Source organism: Watersipora subatra, chromosome 10 (assembly GCF_963576615.1).
Source record: "Watersipora subatra chromosome 10, tzWatSuba1.1, whole genome shotgun sequence".
Taxonomy (NCBI): domain Eukaryota; kingdom Metazoa; phylum Bryozoa; class Gymnolaemata; order Cheilostomatida; family Watersiporidae; genus Watersipora; species Watersipora subatra.
The window spans coordinates 22,879,329-22,903,212 of record NC_088717.1 but is presented as its reverse complement, the minus strand read 5'-3'; the positions used below and the strand labels follow the sequence as shown (position 1 = coordinate 22,903,212).

General features: G+C 34.3%; 3 protein-coding genes across 3 annotated transcripts in view; all 3 read right to left on the bottom strand.

Annotated features, from left to right (window-relative positions):
• Positions 1-5,014: 5,014 nt before the first annotated feature.
• On the bottom strand, positions 5,015-5,557 carry LOC137406884 (zinc finger BED domain-containing protein 5-like). Its single transcript, XM_068093487.1, has one exon. The coding sequence runs from the start codon at positions 5,555-5,557 to the stop codon at positions 5,015-5,017; it is 543 nt and encodes a 180-aa protein (XP_067949588.1).
• Positions 5,558-5,912: 355 nt separating this feature from the next.
• LOC137406883 (protein FAM200C-like) lies at positions 5,913-6,365 on the bottom strand. Its single transcript, XM_068093486.1, has one exon. It carries the CDS (start codon positions 6,363-6,365, stop codon positions 5,913-5,915), a length of 453 nt encoding a protein of 150 aa, XP_067949587.1.
• A 120-nt stretch (positions 6,366-6,485) lies between these two features.
• The window catches only part of LOC137406882 (uncharacterized), a 57,829-nt gene continuing 40,430 nt past the window's right edge, over positions 6,486-23,884 (bottom strand). The window contains exons 2-5 of the mRNA XM_068093485.1: positions 22,854-22,970; positions 14,459-14,587; positions 7,684-7,735; positions 6,486-6,523 (exon numbers count right to left, since the gene is read on the bottom strand). Coding sequence (XP_067949586.1) covers positions 6,486-6,523; positions 7,684-7,735; positions 14,459-14,587; positions 22,854-22,970 — 336 coding nt within the window. The remainder of the gene's footprint in view (positions 6,524-7,683; positions 7,736-14,458; positions 14,588-22,853; positions 22,971-23,884) is intronic.

Genomic DNA, 23,884 nt, shown 5'->3' with positions numbered 1-23,884 from the left:
AGTTACCACTAAGTCAAGTATCCAGTACCGACATCTCTATAATTTACTCGAGCTACAAAACAATGGAGGATTGATGCGTCCATCAGACGGTGTCATCAGGATCCTGCTAGTTGCAGATCAATACTTTCGTATTGATACAAAGCCAGATCCACTCCATTGTGTGGTGTATTTTATCGGTAGTGTAAGATCTAGTGATATGTTATGCCTTGGGAAACACCTTACGGATACAGCAGATGGCATATTCAACCACTGCATCATTGATGAAAAACCTTATTCAGTCCTTTTATGATCTCTGACAGCATCATTTTGCTAAAATACTACACTGAAACTGCAATGTGCATCTTTGTGGCATACAATACTAAAGTAGTACTTTTTAAAGGCCAGTAACAATGTAATCACTGTAATATTCATCTGCAGCTGTTGTTGCGCTGTTATTCCTAATCTGATTTGGTTCTAAGAAACTCTGATGACCCTTGGCTCAATATTCAGTGGTATACAAATGTCCTTTTACACAGTTTCTGTAACGCGTATGTTGACATTTAGTGATCTGATTACACTAACTCCTGTATTTCTTTGTTTGCATTATTTTGATTATCCTCTATTACAACTGTTTTTAATTTTTGTTTAGTTGTTGCAGTAGTTCATTTCATCTTTTACAGATACTGTATTATACATATCATACATTCATAAGTTATCATCACTTAAATCTTGAAAACAGTTTCTGTTTTGGCAGCATACATATGTGTTGTTTTTATCGAAATACTCCATGTGCTAAGTTTTTCTATTTGCATTTATGCATATGTAATATAAATTTTAATATAATGGAACAGTTTTTATTTGCCTGAGTATATCATTTGCTGGGTTTATGCATCTGTAATACAACAGTTTGCATGAAAAACATGGTCCATGAAAATCTATTTTACATATACAATGTACTTATCATTTGATATATCCCACTCCATATGTTATAAATAGGTTTTCTTTTATCAGAGTACTCTAAACGTTGTATAGGAGGAGTTTTCATTAATACCCAACTGGAAAATAACTATTCATTATGTACATTTCTGTCATTTTTCACTGTTTGTTTACAAACGGAATTAGCATTAGATTAGCTCTCCAATATGGCGCATACGTTACGTATTACTATCAACGTAACAGTCACGTGATTGCCATTCCAGGGGTTTTAAGTTCAATGGCAGAAGTACTAAACGTAGCCGAGTTCCAAAACTTCATTAAAATCATCGCCGGGCTTCGAGTTTTATTGCCACTGCATCGAACTTTACAAAATTATTCAAGGTTTTCACAAGTTATTCGGCATGGCTTCGTTATCGCAAAAAATCTCTCCTAGTCTTTTTACACTGACATCAACTCCATCAATTTCTAATACCAAAGTTGAGGACAATCATGATTCTGATCTGGACATTATGGTATGTATTTGATTTGCAGCGCAAATACGTTTTTCCATATTAAACTGCATTAGTTAATTCTTTTGTTTCATAACTGATCGCTTTCATCAAATACTTCAGCTATTGTTTTTGTACTTCCTTAAAACTTATTAATATTTTTACTTTTTGTGTTTACTGCAGATTGAGAATGGAACAACCTACTCCAATTACAAAAACTAGAGACAAGTAGTAATATTTATCAAGGCAGGAATATTGGCAGAGAAGCAACCAGTCAACCTAGACACCTTCATTGACAACAACTCCTTAATATCGCCGCATGCAAATATGATTAAATTATATATTTTTTTCATGTATAGATATAGTATAATTTATTACAAACTTGAGTGTACAAATAAAATATTTCAAAAACAAATAAAATTTTACAAACGATGAATGGAGTAAATATATACACTTTAGTCCATATGGCGGTTGTCTAGCAATAAAATTAAACTGATACTCTTGATAAGTGAATACTAGCGTGTAATGGTGCTCTCTGACTAGTTATTTTGGTAATAGCAGCTCTGTCGCTGTCACTGTCTTGGGTAGATGTTAAAGGTGATTATCTCGCTAATACATGACTGGTAAAAATGTTATCATCAGAACTTTCCTCGTGGCTTACTATTGCAAAGTTCTGCCGGTTGACCAAAGATTTGTGCTTGTAAAGGCGCTTTTGTTCTTTTTTCAAAAACAGATATATTCTCCTCCATAGCAGCTGTGGTTACTTCTACCTCATTTTCAAGATCTCCCTGAATGATTGGTGATCTTCTAAGAATGACATCTACCACCCTTGCAGTCATTGTGCTTCCGTGTATGATGAAATATCCCTCTCTCACACTAAAACAAATAACGAAGTGGTAGGGATGGAAAAAATAAATATTGCGTTTTACCGAAGAACCGAAGTAAGATTCAACTAATTTCGAAAATGGTTTTAAAAAAGCTCATTACTTACCACAAATGGTTGGTTCATCAAAGGCCTCAAAATCGATGAATATTCGTGAAAACATCAGAACGCAGCAAAAAACTTATAGCTGAGCACGATCGACTCGTAGTTGTAAGCTAAACAGAAACCGAAATGCGCAATGAGCGCATGAGTAGGCTTAACTCTATTGTTATCCGTAATAAAGTTAACTATTCCTAAAGAGTGACAGTTTTCAGCCGCGAATAAATTAATCCGCGAATATGCAAGAGATTTCAATTTTTGCAAAATAAAACTCAGCGAATAAATTCATCCTGTAGGGTATAACAATATACTCTGCCTATAACAACAGACTACCTATAACAATAGACTCTACCTATAACAATAGACTCTACCTATAACAATAAACTCTACCTAAAACAGTAGACTCTACATATAACCATAGACTCTACCTATAACAATAGACTCTACCTATAACAAGAAACTATACCTATAACAATAGACTTTACCTATAACAAGAAACTATACCTAGAACAATAGACTCTACCTATAACAATAGACTCTACCTATAACAATAGAATCTACCTATAACAATAGACTATACCTATAACAATAGACTACACCTATAACCATAGACTCCCCTTATAACAATAGAGTCTACCTATAACAATGGACTCTACTTATAATGATAGACTCTACCTATAACAAAAGACTCCACCTATAACAAAAGACTACCTATAACAATAGACTCTACGAATAACAACAGACTCTACCTATAATGATAGACTCTACCTATAACAAAAGACTCTACCTATAACAAGAGACTCTACCTATAACAAGAAACTATACCTATAACAATAGACTCTACCTATAACAAGAAACTATACCTATAACAATAGACTCTACCTATAACAATAGACTCTACATATAACAATAGACTATCTATAACAATAGACTACCTATAACAATAGACTCTACCTATAATAATAGACTCTACCTAAGACAATAGAGTCTACCTATAACAATAGACTCTACCTATAACAATAGACTCTACCTATAACAATAGACTCTACCTATAACAATAGACGCTACCTATAACAATAGACTCCACTTATAACAATAGAGTCTACCTATAACAATGGACTTTACCTATAATGATAGATTCTACCTATAACAAAAGACTCTACATATAACAATAGACTCTACGCATAACAACAGACTCTACCTATAATAATAGACTCTACCTTTAACGATAGACTCTACCTATTGCAATAGATTATACCTATAATGATAGACTCTACCTATAACAATACGCTCTACCTAAAACAACAGACTATGTATAACAATAGACTCTAACTATAACGATAAACTCTACCTGTGACAATAGACTCTACCTATAACAATAGACACTACCTATAACAATATACTTTATCTATAACAATAGAATCTACCTATAACGATATACTCTACCTATAACAATAGACTCTACCTATAACGATAGCCTCTACCTATAATGTTAAACTACCTATAACGATAGCCTCTAACTATAATAATAGACTCTACATATAACAATTGACTTTACCTATAACAATAGACTACCTATAACAATGAGCCCTACCTATAACGATAGACTCTACCTATAACAATAGACTCTACCTATAATAATAGACTACCTATAACAATAGACCCTACCTATAACAATACACTCTACATATAACCATAGACTCTACCTATAACATTAGACTCTACCTATAACAATAAAATCTACTTATAACAATACACTCTACCTATAACAATAGACTCTACCCAATAACAATAGACTCTATCCAATAACAATAGACTACTGATAACAGTAGACTCTACCTATAACAATAGACTATACCTATAACAACAGACTCTACCCCAGTGGTTCTTAACCAGAGAAGAATTCCCCGAATTTCAATCTTAGCTTTCAGTTATGAAACTGCAATGCTTTGAGAAACTTTTCAAGTCAAATCCTAAAATCACTCCGGCTATGGAGTTAAATAAGGACCTAAATTTTAAGTCATATGCTACAATATTTTTATTTGATGGCAATCATCACCAGAAGTTAGATCATGGTTTCTATAACAGTGGAAGAGTGATCAATCAACCACAAAAATCAATAAGCTTCCTGTAACCTTCACCTCTATACTTCAGTTCAGTGGTTCTTAGCCTTTTTTGCCCGATTCCCCTTTTTCCCAACCTAAAGACAGAAATTCCCTGCCTCTCCCAACTCCTTCAAATAATGCACTGTAACTAGATAGTGAACTTTATTTACATATATAACTTATATACATATATATACATCTATAGATGCATTTATTACAGTCATATTTACATGGAATATCAAAAATGAATATATACTGGAACTCAATATATCTATCAATGTAAGACAGTCAGCAGACTAGTGCGATTTCTGTGTTTGTTTGGAGCTGACCAGAATTTTGATGTTAAGAGCTGTTGTGGATAGGGCACACAATAGGTCAGCTTCTACTTTCAGACGGTTTCTAGATTTGCTATTTATGGTTAACATTGCTGAAAATGCTGACTCGCAAAGATATGTAGAAGCAAATGGTATGAGCATCTTGAAAGTGGCCAGGCTTATGTTGAGACACAATATTTGGGCCTGAACTCAAAAGTGCTCTATTAATAGCTTCTTGAAGTTGTCTTTCAATGCGGAGTTGTTTGTCAGTTCCAAAAACTCCTCCTGAAACTGTTCCGGAATCTCGTGGATATTGCGCCTGAAAGGGTCTCGAGTCAGGCTCATCAATTGCTCTGTCTTAGGATCTATTTTTGGAAAATATCTCTCAAACTCTGCTATCAAGCTGTTTAAGTGATGCTTTATGTCGGTTAGCAAAGAAGCAGAAGGAGCTTTCTTGTCAACTAATGAATGCAGAACTGGAAATGAAACTCTTACATTCCCAGTAGCCAGTCTTTTCACCCAGAGTTTGAGCTTGTCCTTGAGTGCATTGAAACTATCACTTACATTCAACACATTTCCGTCTCTACCTTGCATCTTCATGTTCACTTCATTGATTGAACCAAATATGTCAACCAGGTAAGCAAGACACTGATGGAAGCCTTCCACCTGTATTGAAGCCAGTAGTTTGGGTTTGTTATGAGTTTTCAAGAACTCATTGACCTCTGCTCGTAGATTGAAGAAACGCAGAAGCATGTTACTCTTTGATAACCATCGAACTTCGGTGTGGAACCATAGTGACGAGTGCCAGCATTCATATCTTCGCATAACTTGTGGAAGAGACGTTTTTGCAAGGCAGAGCCTTTGTTAAAGTTTACTACTTTAATCACTGAAGAATAGTGTTCTTGCAATCCTTTGGGAAGAGTTATTGCAATGGGTACTCACCACTAAATGATTCTTTTCTTATACCAACTGCGCAAATCCAGCATGACAGCCAAGCATAGCTGGAGCACCATCAGTGCAAACTTCAATTAGTTTGCCCAGTCCAGATGTTCTTTGCTGAAGAAGTTGGAAACCAGGTTCATAACATCAGCAGCTGTGGTGGTCTCTGTTAGAGGACTGCAGAACAGAAATTCTTCCTCAATTGTCTCTCTGTGTACATAGAGTGCAAACACCACCAGCTGTGAAATGCTAGCAACATCAGTGGACTCATCAAGTTGAATGGCAAAATGGGAGATGACTTGATCTTTTCAATTACTTGCCTCTTTATTTCCTCAGACATATCATCGATCCTCGATTTCACTGTGCTGTCTGAGAGGGATAAATCAGCTATCTTTTGAGCGGTTGTGTCTCCGAGAATAATCTTAGTACACTCCAGCAGACAAGGTTTAACTAATGTTTCACCAATGGTAGGTGGCTTCTTATCTCTGGCGATACGGTAAGACAGAGCATAGGATGCTTCGGTAATGGCCTGTGCTTGGATATGAAAGCTGCCAGTGGAATCCAGTTTTGCCCGCTTGAGTTCTCTCTCTTTAGCTTCAAAGAACGGCTTTAATTTATCCATGTGTTCTGCATGTTTATTTCTTAAGTTTTGTGGTATTATTGTGTAGTATTGTTGAAGTATTGTGGTACTTCGATGCCAGTTTTGATCATACAAGTGAATCCATAGTTAAAGTAGGAATCATCATATGTTCGTCTTTTTGTCTTTGACATTTCTAACACCTACAATATAGGATATGCAATCAAAATATTTAAGTATGTTCAATATCTACATGAGCAAAACGTCATACATATGTTAGGCTACAGAGCAAATTGTCAAAATGTTATAAGTTTATGCAAACCAAATCGGTAACTGAACAATTAATATTTTAGGTATGTATATGCATGTGGTGTAGCAATCCTTACCTTTTCCGCAGTTTTAGATCTTGGCTTTGTTGAAACAACCGAAATTCATTCACTTCTCGCTGCCCTTTATATAAAAAAATTGGTGCCACGCAAATCCCCTTTGGCAAACTGTCAAATTCCCCCTTAAAATCCCAAAATTCCCCCTGGGGGGATTCCTCCCTGGTTAAGAACCACTGCAGTCTAGTTCATTGAAAAAGCCCTGCTATGAATGAAATATAAATCTTTACTTTACAGATTTACTCATCTTTAAAAATATCAACACAACCCCAATGCTTCTTACCTGGTTGTCTCAAGTATGAGAGTTTATAATAGTTGAACTACTCTCTAATCAACTGTTCGTACAATAACTGTTATACCACAACTTACAAATGTATTCAGCAATGTTTAAAATATTGTATTAGTAGTAATTGTCAGTAATAAAAGAGATTTGATGATTTTTTGATGTCTGGTAGACAAGCTTCAACACAAATAAGTTACCACTATTTAATCTTCTTAGAAGCGAACCTGATGGTGGTTCTTTACGAAATGAAAGTACATTCATTGGCTGATGAAGTTCTTTTTGATTGTTATCGGCTAGAGAAGATCAATTGGTTATGGAACTGTTTGAAATTCAGCCAACTGTTTGTCAACATTCTTATATAAGATTGTTCTGAATTACCAGCTGATCAAGTTTCACCAAAATCTAATGTAATCGCAACTTAAAACAATAAAATGGTGGGCTTTGTTGAACAATGATGCCCAAAACATGAAACATCAAAATTCAGTAGGAAAGAGTAAGGAACGTGCAGCTGGTGAATTTTACTAGTGTAGCAGGCTAAAATACTGTTTTCTGCTAAGTAGTTGATCTGTAAAAAGTATCTGAAGTTTCAGATTTTTTAAGAAAGGATCAGCCAATACCGATTCAGATACTTAACACCCATATCGGCACTGATACCCATTTCGATACAAAAATTGGTGCAACTCTACTTCTAACTCACCTTGACCATCCTCATAATCATCATCATAAAGACAGAAAGGATCATCATATGCCTGCAAACATATGATTATACTTGTGAAATGTTCATTTCATAAACATTTCACAATTGTAAATGTTCACCAGCTTTTGTTGCTAAAACCAAAGTTTAGTTATATTTACGTTAATGTTTGTGGAATATATCACAAATATTTAATATTTACCTATTACACAGAGTTAACCACTATGATGATTTAAAATAATGCTTCATAACATTTAGGTCATCGTTATTCACATTTTAGTTACATTTGTCAGCAAGTGATTACCTAATCAATGACCAACTGCTGCCATATTCAGTCAATAAGGTCAGAATAACTGTCAATGCTAAATGAAGGTGAAAGATTAGAGTTCCTAGACTGTGATTCAACAAATATAAAGCAATGTTGTCTGGTTGTAATAACTAATATTAATGATTAAAATGAGCATACTCTGCAGCATGTTAAAGTTGACACGCATCACACCTGGCAAAGAGCGGATGATTCCGGATTTGTATACACATCACACGGGACATTAAAAATACTAAAGGAGATACAAAATGAGACACAATACAAAATTGAATGCTTGTTATGTATGTTATGTTTGTCGTAATATGTTGCATTAGTCTGGTGGCCACAGGGCATTATCGTGTCAACAGGTGGCAGAAGATGGGGTCTATGGTAGCTTGACACTTTTAACGTGTTTCTAATTTATTCATTACTAATTTAGTTTCCTACCGCTATTTTAGTTGATAAGCTAAGAGTAATTGGCCATTAAATGGTGAGTAGTTATACAAAAATAAATTCAGTCAGAATTTGCAGTCAGTCGGACCAGCTAATCAGAGCCGTAGACCAACATTTACGTCATATTGTAGTACGGGGTATTAAATTACCCCGATATCATTTAGGTTTGTAGTCAGTTTCCTGTGTCGCCGAGTGACCGTCGGCGTTTGTAGTAATGATCGAAAAGTTTAATTTACTAATTCTAATAGATAAAAGGTTGTTCAACGCACTAACATGTTCAACACTGCATCTTTATGGCAAGTCTGATTCTACAAGTGAAGCCGATGCCAGATACAGGCTGTTAATATATAACCAAATGATAATGCATGTAATGTAAAACCATATGTTGTGCATGTACTATGAAACCATATGATTGTGCATGTAATGTAAAACCATATGATAGTGCATGTAATATATAACCATATGATATTGCATGTAATGTATAACCATATGATAGTGCATATAATGTAAAGCCATATGATAATGCATGTAATATAAAACCATTTGATAGTGCATGTAATATAAAACCATATGATAATGCATGTAATATAAAACCATATGACAGTGTATGTAATATAAAACCATATGATATTGCATGTAGTATAAAACCATTTGATAGTGCATGTAATATAAAACCTTATAATATTGCATGTAATATATAACCATATGATAGTGCATGTAATATATAACCATATGATATTGCATGTAATATATAACCATATGATAGTGCATGTAATTTAAAACCCTAGGATAATGCACGTAATATTAAACCATATGATTGTGCATGTAATGTAAAACTATATGATATTGCATGTAATATAAAACCATATGATTGTGCATATAATGTAAAGCCATATGATTATGCATGTAATGTAAAACCATGTGATAATGCATGTAATTTAAAACCCTAGAATAATGCACGTAATATTAAACCATATGATTGTGCATGTAATGTAAAACTATATGATATTGCATGTAATATTAAACCATATGATTGTGCATATAATGTAAAACCATATGATTACGCATGTAATGTAAAACCATGTGATAATGCATGTAATGTAAAACTATATGATATTGCATGTAATATAAAACCATATGATAATGCATGTAATGTAAAACCATATGATATTACATGTAATATATAACCATATGATAGCGCATATAATGTAAAACCATATGATAATGCATGTAATGTAAAACCGTATGACAATGCATGTAATGTAAAACTATATGATAATGCATGTAATTTAAAACCCTAGGATAATGCTCGTAATATTAAACCATATGATTGTGCATGTAATGTAAAACTATATGATATTGCATGTAATATAAAACCATATGATAGTGCATATAATGCAAAACCATATGATAATGCATGTAATGTAAAACCATATGATAGTGCATGTAATGTAAAACCATATGATAGTGCATGTAATGTAAAACCCTATGATAATGCATGTAATTTAAAACCCTAGGATAATGCACGTAATATTAAACCATATGATTGTGCATGTAATGTAAAACTATATGATATTGCATGTAATATAAAACCATATGATAGTGCATAAAATGTAAAACCATATGATAATGCATGTAATGTAAAACCATATGATAGTGCATGTAATGTAAAACCATATGATAGTGCATGTAATTTAAAACCCTAGGATAATGCACGTAATATTAAACCATATGATTGTGCATGTAATGTAAAACTATATGATATTACATGTAATATATAACCATATGATAGCACATATAATGTAAAACCATATGATAATGCATGTAATGTAAAACCGTATGATAATGCATGTAATGTAAAACTATATGATAATGCATGTAATTTAAAACCCTAGGATAATGCACATAATATTAAACCATATGATTGTGCATGTAATGTAAAACTATATGATATTGCATGTAATACAAAACCATATGATAGTGCATATAATGTAAAACCATATGATAATGCATGTAATGTAAAACCATATGATAGTGCATGTAATGTAAAACCATATGATAGTGCATGTAATGTATAACCATATGATAATGCATGTAATTTAAAACCCTATGATAGTGCATATAATGTAAAACCATATGATAATGCATGTAATGTAAAACCATATGATAGTGCATGTAATGTAAAACCATATGATAGTGCATGTAATGTAAAACCATATGATAATGCATGTAATTTAAAACCCTAGGATAATGCACGTAATATTAAGCCATATGATTGTGCATGTAATGTAAAACTATATGATATTACATGTAATATATAACCATATGATAGCGCATATAATGTAAAACCATATGATAATGCATGTAATGTAAAACCATATGATATTACATGTAATATATAACCATATGATAGCGCATATAATGTAAAACCATATGATAATGCATGTAATGTAAAACCGTATGATAAGGCATGTAATGTAAAACTATATGATAATGCATGTAATTTAAAACCCTAGGATAATGCACGTAATATTAAACCATATGATAGTGCATATAATGTAAAACCATATGATAATGCATGTAATGTAAAACCATATGATAGTGCATGTAATGTAAAACCATATGATAGTGCATGTAATGTATAACCATATGATAATGCATGTAATATATAACCATATGATAGTGCATATAATGTAAAACCCTAGGATAATGCACGTAATATTAAACCATATGATTGCGCATGTAATGTAAAACCATGTGATAATGCATGTAATGTAAAACCATGTGATAATGCATGTCATGTAAAACTATATGATATTGCATGTAATATAAAACCATATGATAGTGCATGTAATTTAAAACCCTAGGATAATGCATGTAATATAAAACCATATGATTGTGCATATAATGTAAAACCGTATGATAGTGTATGTAATATAAAACCATATGATAGTGCATATAATGTAAAACCATATGATAATGCATGTAATGTAAAACCATATGATAGTGCATGTAATGTAAAACCATATGATAATGCATGTAATTTAAAACCCTAGGATAATGCATGTAATATAAAACCATATGATTGTGCGTGTAATGTAAAACCATGTGATAATGCATGTAATGTAAAACCATATGATAGTGCATGTAATGTAAAACCATATGATAGTGCATGTAATATAAAACTATATGATATTGCATGTAATATATAACTGTATGATTGTGCATGTAATGTAAAACCATATGATAATGCATGTAATTTAAAACCCTAGGATAATGCATGTAATTTTAAACCCTAGGATAATGCATGTAATGTAAAACCATATGGTTGTGCATGTAATGTAAAACCATATGATAATGCATGTAATATAAAACCATATGATTGTGCATGTAATGTAAAACCATATGATAGTGCATGTAATGTAAAACCATATGATAGTGCATGTAATGTAAAACCATATGATAGTGCATGTAATATAAAACCATATGATAATGCATGTAATGTAAAACCATATGATAATGCATGTAATTTAAAACCCTAGGATAATGCATGTAATTTTAAACCCTAGGATAATGCATGTAATTTTAAACCCTAGGATAATGCATGTAATATAAAACCATATGATCGTGCATGTAATGTAAAACCATATGATAATGCATGTAATATAAAACCATATGATTGTGCATGTAATGTATAACCATATGATAGTGTATGTAATGTAAAGCCATATGATTGTGCATGTAATGTAAAACCATATGATGGTGCATGTAATGTAAAGCCATATGATAGTGCATGTAATGTATAACTGTGCTGACTTTCAAACTTCTTCAAAGGCAAAATAATATAGCCCAGATTCATGGACAGTGACACGCAGGCAACTTAATTACTGCAAGTCTAATATAATAAATGCTGTTGTCGTGAGGTTTGTTCTGGAAATGAATATTAGGGTCACTTGAAGGTTAATTGACAGAATTTTAAAATATCTCAATATTTACGCATGTAATCATGATACTACATTGTGCAGGAAATATTTTACATGTATGAAAAAAGTATTGCTAGAAACACACAGACAATCAGTTTTATAGACAAAAGCAATGAAAATGATCACTCGGAGCCCAATGTATCAAACGCAGGTCATCAAACTGAGTTTGGCCTGCAGGGTAATTATAATTTACTCACAAGACCATACCAAATGAGCATTAGAACTTGCCCGCTGTACATACTGTGCCCCTAGTACTATAAATCCCACAATGCATTGCTAGTAACACATCGAGTAATAGTCAGCTTTATTTCAATATTCACTAGTACCCAAGCAGTTTAGTGTTCTGTGAAAGATTATCAGGTGTGGTGATAAAGTACAAGGAATAAGTATCTGCACAGTTATTCTGGAATACTAGAGACCATTTTGATTGGTGCAGGAGTTAGTGTGTCCGGCTAGTAAGCTGAATGTTACCAGTTCAAATCCTGTGGAAATTAATATTTTATTCCAACCTCCAGCCGTGGCTTCTTACAAATGATGGAACAGACATGGTTCCCATTATAGTAAAGACTACCGCAGCAGCCGTCAGAACTACTGTAGTTGGTGTTCAGATACCCATAAGAAATAGCATAAGGAAGACGGATGATGAGAACTGGGAAAATAAGATATCGAACAAGGAGCAAGGCTGGAGTTGGAGTACATGTTTACGGAGGTAGCTAGAGAACTTGTGTGAAGAAATTGCTATTAGTATTTTCTTTTCTGAAGTAAATGTAGCCTACCTTTGCTAAATAAGAAAATACAGGTTACTTACCACTTTATTTATCTGATTTTAAGGGAATATACTTGTTAGGTTGTTGGTAGATTCTGTTGAGTTCACTTGACTATCTGCGGTACTTTTACAAGCTTTTAATGAACTTTGTAGCAGTTGGGCTCTTAGCTTGTAGCTATATTATTTATTTGAACCCCAGCCAGTTAATTTTGATACCAAAAATGAATTATGAATTACGATGTAAAAATAGCCGATGTTTGAACGCAAGACAACAGCACTTCTGTTGGCCCTAATTCGTATATGTTTTCTCCTATCTAGTCGACATACTATGTTGTTATGGTTACCCAATATGGTAAATATTTATAATACGAAGTATTATTACAATTTATACATCCTACATTAACATTCTATCTGCGGTCATTGAATTACACCCATCGGCATGTACGTATATCTTGCGGATAAAGAAGGAAATTTGTAAGAAGAAAGTATTTCTTCCCTCTCACAAACCGGAAAGTTAAAAAAGTGTCCATATAAATTAGCTATTATTGTAAGTCATCTGTTTAAACCTAATTAAATTAAAAATAAAACCTGCTTAAATCAGAGAATATCCAGCTTGCATGTGCAACACGTAGTGTTTGCTAGCTAGAAGTTCTCACCTCACATAATTATGAATTTTAAAAAGTTAATCATAAAAATTAGCTAATATCGGAAGTCTTCTCTTTAAAACTTATTAATGTATGCTATGCTTTTATGGATGAGGAACTTTAAGGGACAGTTTTTATATTTTAATACAAGTATGTACATGTAGCGTAGCGGTTGTTTCCGGTCGTAATAAATTTTTTCGCGATATCGTCCTAACAAAGATTTGTTATTATAACGAAGATGTAGACAAAAATTTTTAAAAACTTGCAAATGGAAGTGAAATGTTGGTTCTAACATCCTGTGCAAAAATTTATTTGACTGGTTTACGCTGTTACTTAGAAACTTTTTTTTGTAAACAGTGCCATGGGTATGCCGGAACTTCGGCCGTTAGGGTTCAAAGGGTTAAAAATAAAGGTTTTGTAAAAAAACCATTGCTAGTCAAGTTGTACGGAATTCAAATAGAGGTTTTGTGCTCATAAAACAAAAAATTATCTGTTACTATTTATAGTTGTAAGTACACTCCTTGAGAACAAACAGAGAGCAGGATCTTTTACTGGTAAAACTAGAAAACCTAAAAAGGCAATAATGGGGATTCTGATAGTAACACAGTAGCACTTTTTTCCTCTGTACCTGAAAAGGGTTGGTAGATTCACTTGTAGAATCAACAGTCAATAACTGTGCAGCATCCTCAGACAAACTGGCAGTGGACTGTTGCTCTCCAAATGTATCTCTGGAACTTGCCCCATGAGTAGACCCAGCCTGAAACATGATCATATTCCTTCAGCATAACCCATTGTTAGAGTTTAGCTACCCTAAAAAGGTTTCCTTCCAGAATATTCTAAAGAGATGGACTCAGGTAGTTCAGAATAAACTTGAAGACTTATAAACTGTCACACTTGCTATATGTCCAATAATGTCTGCAATCTTTAAATTTGTTCACCTGCTGATTGGCTGCTGCAGGGCAGCAATCATCAATAAGTAATCAGTCAGTAAATAATCATAAGATGCTTCTAAATATTCTGTTGCTGACATTAACTAGGGTCGTCACAGAACAGTAACCAATCATCTAATAACCAGAGTTGTCACAGAAAAGTAACCAATCATCTATTAACTAGAGTTGTCACAGAACAGTAACCAATCATCTATTAACCAGAGTTGTCACAGAACAGTAACCAATCATCCAATAACCAGAGTTGTCACAGAACAGTAACCAATCATCTATTAACTAGAGTTGTCACAGAACAGTAACCAATCATCTATTAACCAGAGTTGTCACAGAACAGTAACCAATCATCTATTAACCAGAGTCGTCACAGAACAGTAACCAATGATCTATTAACCAGAGTCGTCACAGAACAGTAACCAATCATCTATTAACTAGAGTTGTCACAGAACAGTAACCAATCATCTATTAACCAGAGTCGTCACAGAACAGTAACCAATGATCTATTAACCAGCGTTGTCAAAGAACAGTAACCAATCATCTATTAACCAGAGTTGTTACAGAATAGCAACCAATCATATATTGACCTGAGTTGTCACAGAACAGTAACCAATCATCTATTAACCAGAGTTGTCAAAGAAAAATAACTAATCATCTATTAACCAGAGTGGTTACAGAATAGTAAGCAACCATCTAGTACCAGAATTGTCACAGAACAGTAACCAATCATCTATTAACCAGAACTGTCACAGAACAGTAGTCAATCATCTATTAACCAAAATTGTCACAGAACAGTAGTCAATCATCTATTAACCAGAGTTGTCACAGAACAGTAACCAATCATCAATTAACCGGAGAGGTCACAGAATCACTATGTTTCCATGGTGCGCAGTACTGCGAAGCAGCCCCCTCCGAAGTCGAGGGGATTGTACGTTTTCATGCTGCGCAGTGGTTTTCAGCAAATACGGCAAATTAGCCAGACAAGAGAAATTGTATAAATCGAATCGCCTGATGGATAAATAGAATCGATCACGGATACCGAACGTCATAAACGGTCTTTTTATGATTATGTCGTCATTATAGGCCATTATACTTTTATTTACAATACACATTCACAAGGTTTTACAAACCTCAACACACTTTTCACATTGTAATATATTTTTAATAAGTATTTTCAAGTAATACATTATTTAAACGTTAATTTAGGACTTGCCACCTATTTTTCGAAAAGCGTTGGCATCGATAACAAAGTCCAGGAAAGTAATCACCTCATCATCCTCGTGAATGCAGACCATAATTAAATTTAGGTAAAAGAAGATAGGAAGAATAGTAAAAAAACAAGATTAGCAGGACAACCTTTGTACTAGTTTATGGCCCTCGAAGAATCCGTATCCACGGCGTGAGAGCTATGCGCAGCCACTGGGCAGTCGCTGTTTCCTTGCTGCGAATTTGCACTGGCTTCGCACTGATCAGTGCGCAGTGATTTCAGTGCGAAGACGCCGTTTCCATGATTCGGAGATAGCGCAACTCTGAAGCACTGCGCATCATGGAAACATAGTGAATGGTAACCAATCATCTATTAACAAGAGTTGTCAAAGAACAATAACTAATCACTAGGGCAAACTTTTTATTGACCTCAAAATCAGAAAAATTTAACTTATTGTTTTGGGAAATTGACTTTTTTGACTTTAAATTTCAAATGCATAGTTTTCTAATTAATTAACAAATCGAGCTGTCCAAGTGTAGTTTGAAAACATAACATTAATACATGTAGCTACATATTGGATGCATTGCATGCTGCTCGTAAGAACTTTTGCATTGACTGGTTTGGCTGTTCCACTTGTTTCTTGTGCTTGGCAGTTTTCTGATGGCTTTCCACAAAAAGTCGTTTAGAAGACTACTACACAACTGCAAAGTTTACAATACAGCTCATTGCCTGGTGTCTTGGTGAACTCGGTAGAAAACTCTCCTATAATCTGAAGAACTTTCCTGATTGCTTAGCTTTTGGCATCTTTGCTAGTGTGAAACTGGCTAGTCATATAATTGGGCAGCGCATGCTATAAATTTCAACAAGTGGCTTGCGCAGATTTTAACATGCCATGCTGACTCATACTATACTTAACAAATAAAGCAAAAGGAAAAATCACACCAAATTTCCATTAGGAAAGGGAAATACCAAAATACTTTAGTAAGGGCAAATTCTGAATTCCCAGTATGCATAGAGTGAAAATTGACTCAGAGATATAAAGATTGACCTAAAAAATAAATCTTGACCTAAAAGATAAAAATTGACAACTTATTGACCTTATAACTTGGCTATTAATGTATCTAGGGCGCTCATATGTGGGATTTTTGTGTTTTAAAGTGATCCAAACATGTAAAAAAATTGACTTTATTGACAAAAGTTTGCCCTACTAATCACCTATTAACCAGAGTGGTCACAGAACAGTAACCAATCATCTAGTACCAGAGTTGTCATAGAACAGTAACCAATGATCTATTAATCAGAGTGGTTACAGAATAGTAAGCAATCATCTATTAACCAGAGTGGTCACAGAAACAGAACCAATCATCTAGTACCAGAGTTGTCATAGAACAGTAACCAATGATCTATTAACCAGAGTGGTTACAGAATAGTAAGCAATCATCTATTAACCAGGGTTGTCACAGAACAATGACCAATCATCTATTACCAGAATTGTCACAGAACAGTAACCAATCATCTATTAACTAGAGTTGTCCTAAAACGGTAACCAATCATCTACTACCAGATTTGTCACCAGAGAGTAACCATTTATCTATTAACCAGAGTTGGCACAGAACAGTAACCAATCATCTATCAAACAGAGTTGTCACAGAACAGTAACCAATCATCTATTAACCTGAGTTGTAACAGAACAGTAACCAATCATATACCGTACAGGATGAATTCATTCGCGGAGTTATATTTCACGAAAATTGTCTTTTCATGCATATTCGCGGATGAATTTATTCGCGGCTAAAAACTGCCACTTTCTACGAAAAGTTAACTCTATTGCGGCTAGTAATAGAGTTATTCCTACGCATGTGCACACCGCGTGTTCCGGTTTATATTTAGCTTATAACTGCGAGGCGATCTTGCTAAGCTACGGTAAACAATTTTTGCTGCGTCCAGTGGTTTTCACGAATATTCATCGTTTTGGAGGCCTTTGATAAGCCAACAACTTGTGGTAAGTAAGAGTTTTTTTTAAACCATTTACTAAATTAATAATTGAGTTTTACTTCAGTAAAACGCAATATTTATTTTTTCCATCCCTACCGCCTTGTTATGTGTTTTAGTGTGAGAAAGAGCCCAATAATCTACACGAACCATTGGCAGTAAAGCTAATAAACGCAGACTGCGCAACGGTTGGTCATCTACCCCATAAGTATAGTAAGCAGCTTTTTCATCATATCCGAAGGTACAATGACTGCAAGGGTGGTGGATGTTATTCCTAGAAGATCACCAATCATTCAGGGATGTCTTGAAATTGAAGTGACTGCAGCTGCTAACGAGGAGAATATATCTGTTTTAAAAAAGGAACAAGAACGCCTTTACGATCACAAGCTTTTGGCCAACCAGCAGAACGTTGCAATAGTAAGCCACGAGGAGATTTCTGATAACTGACTTACCAGCCACGTAGTAGTGAGAGAATTGCCTTTAACATCTGCCCAAGACAGTGACCGCGATATAGAGCTGATATTACCAAAATAACAAGTCAGAGAGCACCATTAGACGCTAGTATTCACTTATCAAGAGTATCAGTTTAATTTTATTGCTCTAGACAACCGCCATATGGACTAAACCGTTTATATTTACTCCATTCGTCGTTTGTAAAATTGTATTTGTATTTGAAACATTTTATTTGTACACTCAAGTTTGTTATAAATTATAATATATCTATACATGAAATAAAATATATAATTTAATCATGTTTGCTGCAGCGATATTAAGGAGTTGTTGTCGATGAAGGGGTCTAGGTTGACTGGTTGCTTATCTGCCAATATTTCTGCCACGGTGAATATTACTACTTGTCTTTAGTTTTCGTAATCGGAGTAGGTTGTTTCATTGTCAATCTGCAGTAAACACAAAAAAGAAAAATATTAATAAGTGTTAAGGAAGTACAAAAACAATAGCTGAAGTATTTAATGAAAGCGAGCAGTTTTTAAACAAAATAATTAACTAATGCAGTTAATTATGGAAAAACGTATCTGCAAAGCAAATACATACCATAATGTCTAGATCAGAATCATGATCGTCCTCAACTTCGGTATTAGAGATTGATGGAGTTGATTTCATTGTAAAAAGACTAGGAGAGATTTTTTGTGATGACGAAGCCACGCCGAATAACTTGTGAAAACCTTGAATAATTTTGTAAAGTTTGATGCAATGGCAATAAAGCTCGAAGCCCGGTGATGATTTTAAATAAATTTTGGAACTCGCCTACGTTTAGTACTTCTGCCTAGTGGCTATTTTTGCAATGACGCCATTCTGCATATATTGTGATAACCTTGAATAATTTTTTAAAGAAGTGTAATGGATTGGCAATGGTGTTAGCTCAAAGCCTAGGCAATTATTTTAAAAATGTTTTGAAACTCAACTACGTTTAGTATTTATATTGAAAACCAGCCTAGCGGCTTGTTTTTAATTTGATGCAGTAGTTATTCTCCCTTTCGATTAAAAATAGAACTAATTATTGACGGAATTTTATAATTCGCGGAGTTGCCTGTTCGCGAAATCGCGAATTTTTATAACCAACGAATATTTTCATCCTGTACGGTATTAACCTGAGTTGTCACAGAACAGTAACCAGTCGTATATTAACCTGAGTTGTCACTGAACAGTAACTAATAATTTATTAACCTGAGTTGTCACAGAACAGTAACCAAACATATATTAACCTGAGTTGTCACAGAGCAGTAACTAGTCATCTATTAACCAGAGTTGTCACAGAACAGTAACCAATCATCCATTAACAAGAGTTCACACAGAACAGTAATCAATCATCTATTAACCTGAGTTGTCACAGAACAGTAACCAATGATCTATTAACCTGATTTGTCACAGAACAGTAACCAATCATCCATTAACAAGAGTTCACACAGAACAGTAATCAATCATCTATTGACCTGAGTTGTCACAGAACAGTAACTAATATTTTATTAACCTGAGTTTTCACAGAACAGTAACCAAACATATATTAACCTGAGTTGTCACAGAGCAGTAACTAGTCATCTATTAACCAGAGTTGCCACAGAACAGTAACTAATCATCTATTAACCAGAGTTGTCACAGAACGGTAACCTATGATCTATTAACCTGAATAATCACAGAACAGTAACCAATCATCTATTAACCTGAGTTGTCACATAACAGTAACTAATCATCTATTGACCTGAGTTGTCACAGAGCAGTAACCAATCATCTATTAACTAGAGTTGTCACAGAACAGTAACCAATCATCTAGTAACCTGAGTTGTCACCGAACAGTAACTAATATTTTATTAACCTGATCTGTCACAGAACAGTAACCAAACATATATTAATCTGAGTTGTCACAGAGCAGTAACTAGCCATCTATTAATCAGAGTTGTCACAGAACAGTAACCAATCATCTATTAACCTGAGTTGTCACAGAACAGTAACTAATATTTTATTAACCTGAGTTTTCACAGAACAGTAACCAAACATATATTAACCTGAGTTGTCACAGAGCAGTAACTAGTCATCTATTAACCAGAGTTGCCACAGAACAGTAACTAATCATCTATTAACCAGAGTTGTCACAGAACGGTAACCTATGATCTATTAACCTGAATAATCACAGAACAGTAACCAATCATCTATTAACCTGAGTTGTCACATAACAGTAACTAATCATCTATTGACCTGAGTTGTCACAGAGCAGTAACCAATCATCTATTAACTAGAGTTGTCACAGAACAGTAACCAATCATCTAGTAACCTGAGTTGTCACCGAACCGTAACTAATATTTTATTAACCTGATCTGTCACAGAACAGTAACCAAACATATATTAACCTGAGTTGTCACAGAGCAGTAACTAGCCATCTATTAATCAGAGTTGTCACAGAACAGTAACCAATCATCTATTAACCTGAGTTGTCACAGAACAGTAACCAGTCATCTATTAACCAGAGTTGTCCCAGAACAGACACCAATCATCTATTAACCAGAGTTGACACAGAACAGTAACCAATCATCCATTAACAAGAGTTCACACAGAACAGTAATCAATCATCTATTGACCTGAGTTGTCACAGAACAGTAACTAATATTTTATTAACCTGAGTTTTCACAGAACAGTAACCAAACATATATTAACCTGAGTTGTCACAGAGCAGTAACTAGTCATCTATTAACCAGAGTTGCCACAGAACAGTAACTAATCATCTATTAACCAGAGTTGTCACAGAACGGTAACCTATGATCTATTAACCTGAATAATCACAGAACAGTAACCAATCATCTATTAACCTGAGTTGTCACATAACAGTAACTAATCATCTATTGACCTGAGTTGTCACAGAGCAGTAACCAATCATCTATTAACTAGAGTTGTCACAGAACAGTAACCAATCATCTAGTAACCTGAGTTGTCACCGAACAGTAACTAATATTTTATTAACCTGATCTGTCACAGAACAGTAACCAAACATATATTAATCTGAGTTGTCACAGAGCAGTAACTAGCCATCTATTAATCAGAGTTGTCACAGAACAGTAACCAATCATCTATTAACCTGAGTTGTCACAGAACAGTAACTAATATTTTATTAACCTGAGTTTTCACAGAACAGTAACCAAACATATATTAACCTGAGTTGTCACAGAGCAGTAACTAGTCATCTATTAACCAGAGTTGCCACAGAACAGTAACTAATCATCTATTAACCAGAGTTGTCACAGAACGGTAACCTATGATCTATTAACCTGAATAATCACAGAACAGTAACCAATCATCTATTAACCTGAGTTGTCACATAACAGTAACTAATCATCTATTGACCTGAGTTGTCACAGAGCAGTAACCAATCATCTATTAACTAGAGTTGTCACAGAACAGTAACCAATCATCTAGTAACCTGAGTTGTCACCGAACCATAACTAATATTTTATTAACCTGATCTGTCACAGAACAGTAACCAAACATATATTAACCTGAGTTGTCACAGAGCAGTAACTAGCCATCTATTAATCAGAGTTGTCACAGAACAGTAACCAATCATCTATTAACCTGAGTTGTCACAGAACAGTAACCAGTCATCTATTAACCAGAGTTGTCCCAGAACAGACACCAATCATCTATTAACCAGAGTTGACACAGAACAGTAAGCAATCGTCTATTAACCAGAGTTGTCACAGAACAGTAACCTATGATCTATTAACCTGAATAATCACAGAACAGTAACCAATCATCTATTAACCAGAGTTGTCACATATTAGTAACTAATCATCTATTAACACGAGTTTTCATATAAAAGTAACTAATAGTCTATCAACGTGGGTTGTTCACAGAACAGTAACCAATGATCTTTTAGTATGAGTTGTCACAGAGCAGTAAGCCATCATCTGTTAACCCGAGTTATCACGGAACAGTAACCAATCATCTATTAACCTGTGTTGTCACAGAACAGAAACCATTCACCTTTATGTGTACAATATACAACGTATACAATTATCGCAGCCTACAAACACTAAACTGTCTATAAAGAAGGGAACATGTCATTTAATTATACATTCCCTCATATGAGGTTATCCATCGTCAATAAACCCTAACTGTACCCAAATATGTACTCCGTACAACTAAAAGACAATTTTCACTATTTTCTTATAAAGAACAGCTAGACTCGCACCACTTTATTTTAATCATATATTCCTTTAGAGTTTACTCATTACTTCTTATAGCTTATAAATTGGTTTTTTCTAAATAATTAGCAGAATGCTAAACTTTCGACTAAAATAACTTTTTCTCTTCTCAAAAGTTACTGAAAATTTGAATAATTCATCTGGAACCCATCATATTATTAAATAAGAGCTCACTCTAAGAGTCTTCCGAGGCAGTGGTTTAGGTGGCTGAGCATGATCTCTAGAGGAAGTATTGACTGGATGCTGCTTCTCAGACACCACTGTAGAACCTTCGCTATGAGAAGACCTGACCTAAAATACATGTGTAGCCATCCCAGTATCGACATTATGATAATTTCTGAATATCAGTATTTAAAACACTAGTGAATATCGCTAACCTTCACTCTTATGAGTATTGCTGAGTATCGGTAACTTGAAAAATCGAGAAAATAGCTACCCCTCATCATATTATGAAATATCTCCTAGAATATTTTGGTTTATGTGTGTGTGTGTGTGTGTGTGTGTGTGTGTGTGTGTGTGTGTGTGTGTGTGTGTGTGTGTGTGTGTGTGTGTGTGTGTGTGTGTGTGTGTGTGTGTGTGTGTGTGTGTGTGTGTGTGTGTGTGTGTGTGTGTGTGTGTGTGTGTGTGTGTGTGTGTGTGTGTGTGTGTGTGTGTGTGTGTGTGTGTGTACTTGTAAATGCATGCAATTGGGGACTCACATCAGAATTTAACAGGCAAATTGGGGACGTTCGGAAATTGGGGACGTCCCCAATCTTTTAAACCCTTTTTTCTTATAGAAAACTAAAAAATAAATAGTTTAATCCAACTCCCAACAAAATCTAAGCATGGTCCCCAATTGCCTGCATTTGTACGAGAACATCTGTGAGTGTGGGTGTGTGAAAAAATATGTAAGTCCCCAAAAAGTTTGTTAAATTCTCACACACATTCGTCCTGTTTCCATTAGTTGATAGGCAACTGTTTGTGGAGTTTTCTTCCCATGGAATTTTTTTACCTAACAATTGGGGACATTTATTTCATTGGGGAGCTAATTTCATATTTGGAAAGTTTCTAGGTTTATACAATCTTTATACAAAATTTGCAAGTTCGACAAAAAACTTTTCATTATCCGCACATCATAAGTTTCAGTAATAGAATTTAAAATTAAATGTTTTGCATCACTTTATCATTAGTAATGCACAACATATGTTTTATTTTCACTAGACAAA

Bases quoted from the DNA above. Each gene is read 5' to 3' on its own strand.
- LOC137406884 (XM_068093487.1), bottom strand. From the start codon at position 5,557: ATGCTTCTGCGTTTCTTCAATCTACGAGCAGAGGTCAATGAGTTCTTG.
- LOC137406883 (XM_068093486.1), bottom strand. From the start codon at position 6,365: ATGGATAAATTAAAGCCGTTCTTTGAAGCTAAAGAGAGAGAACTCAAG.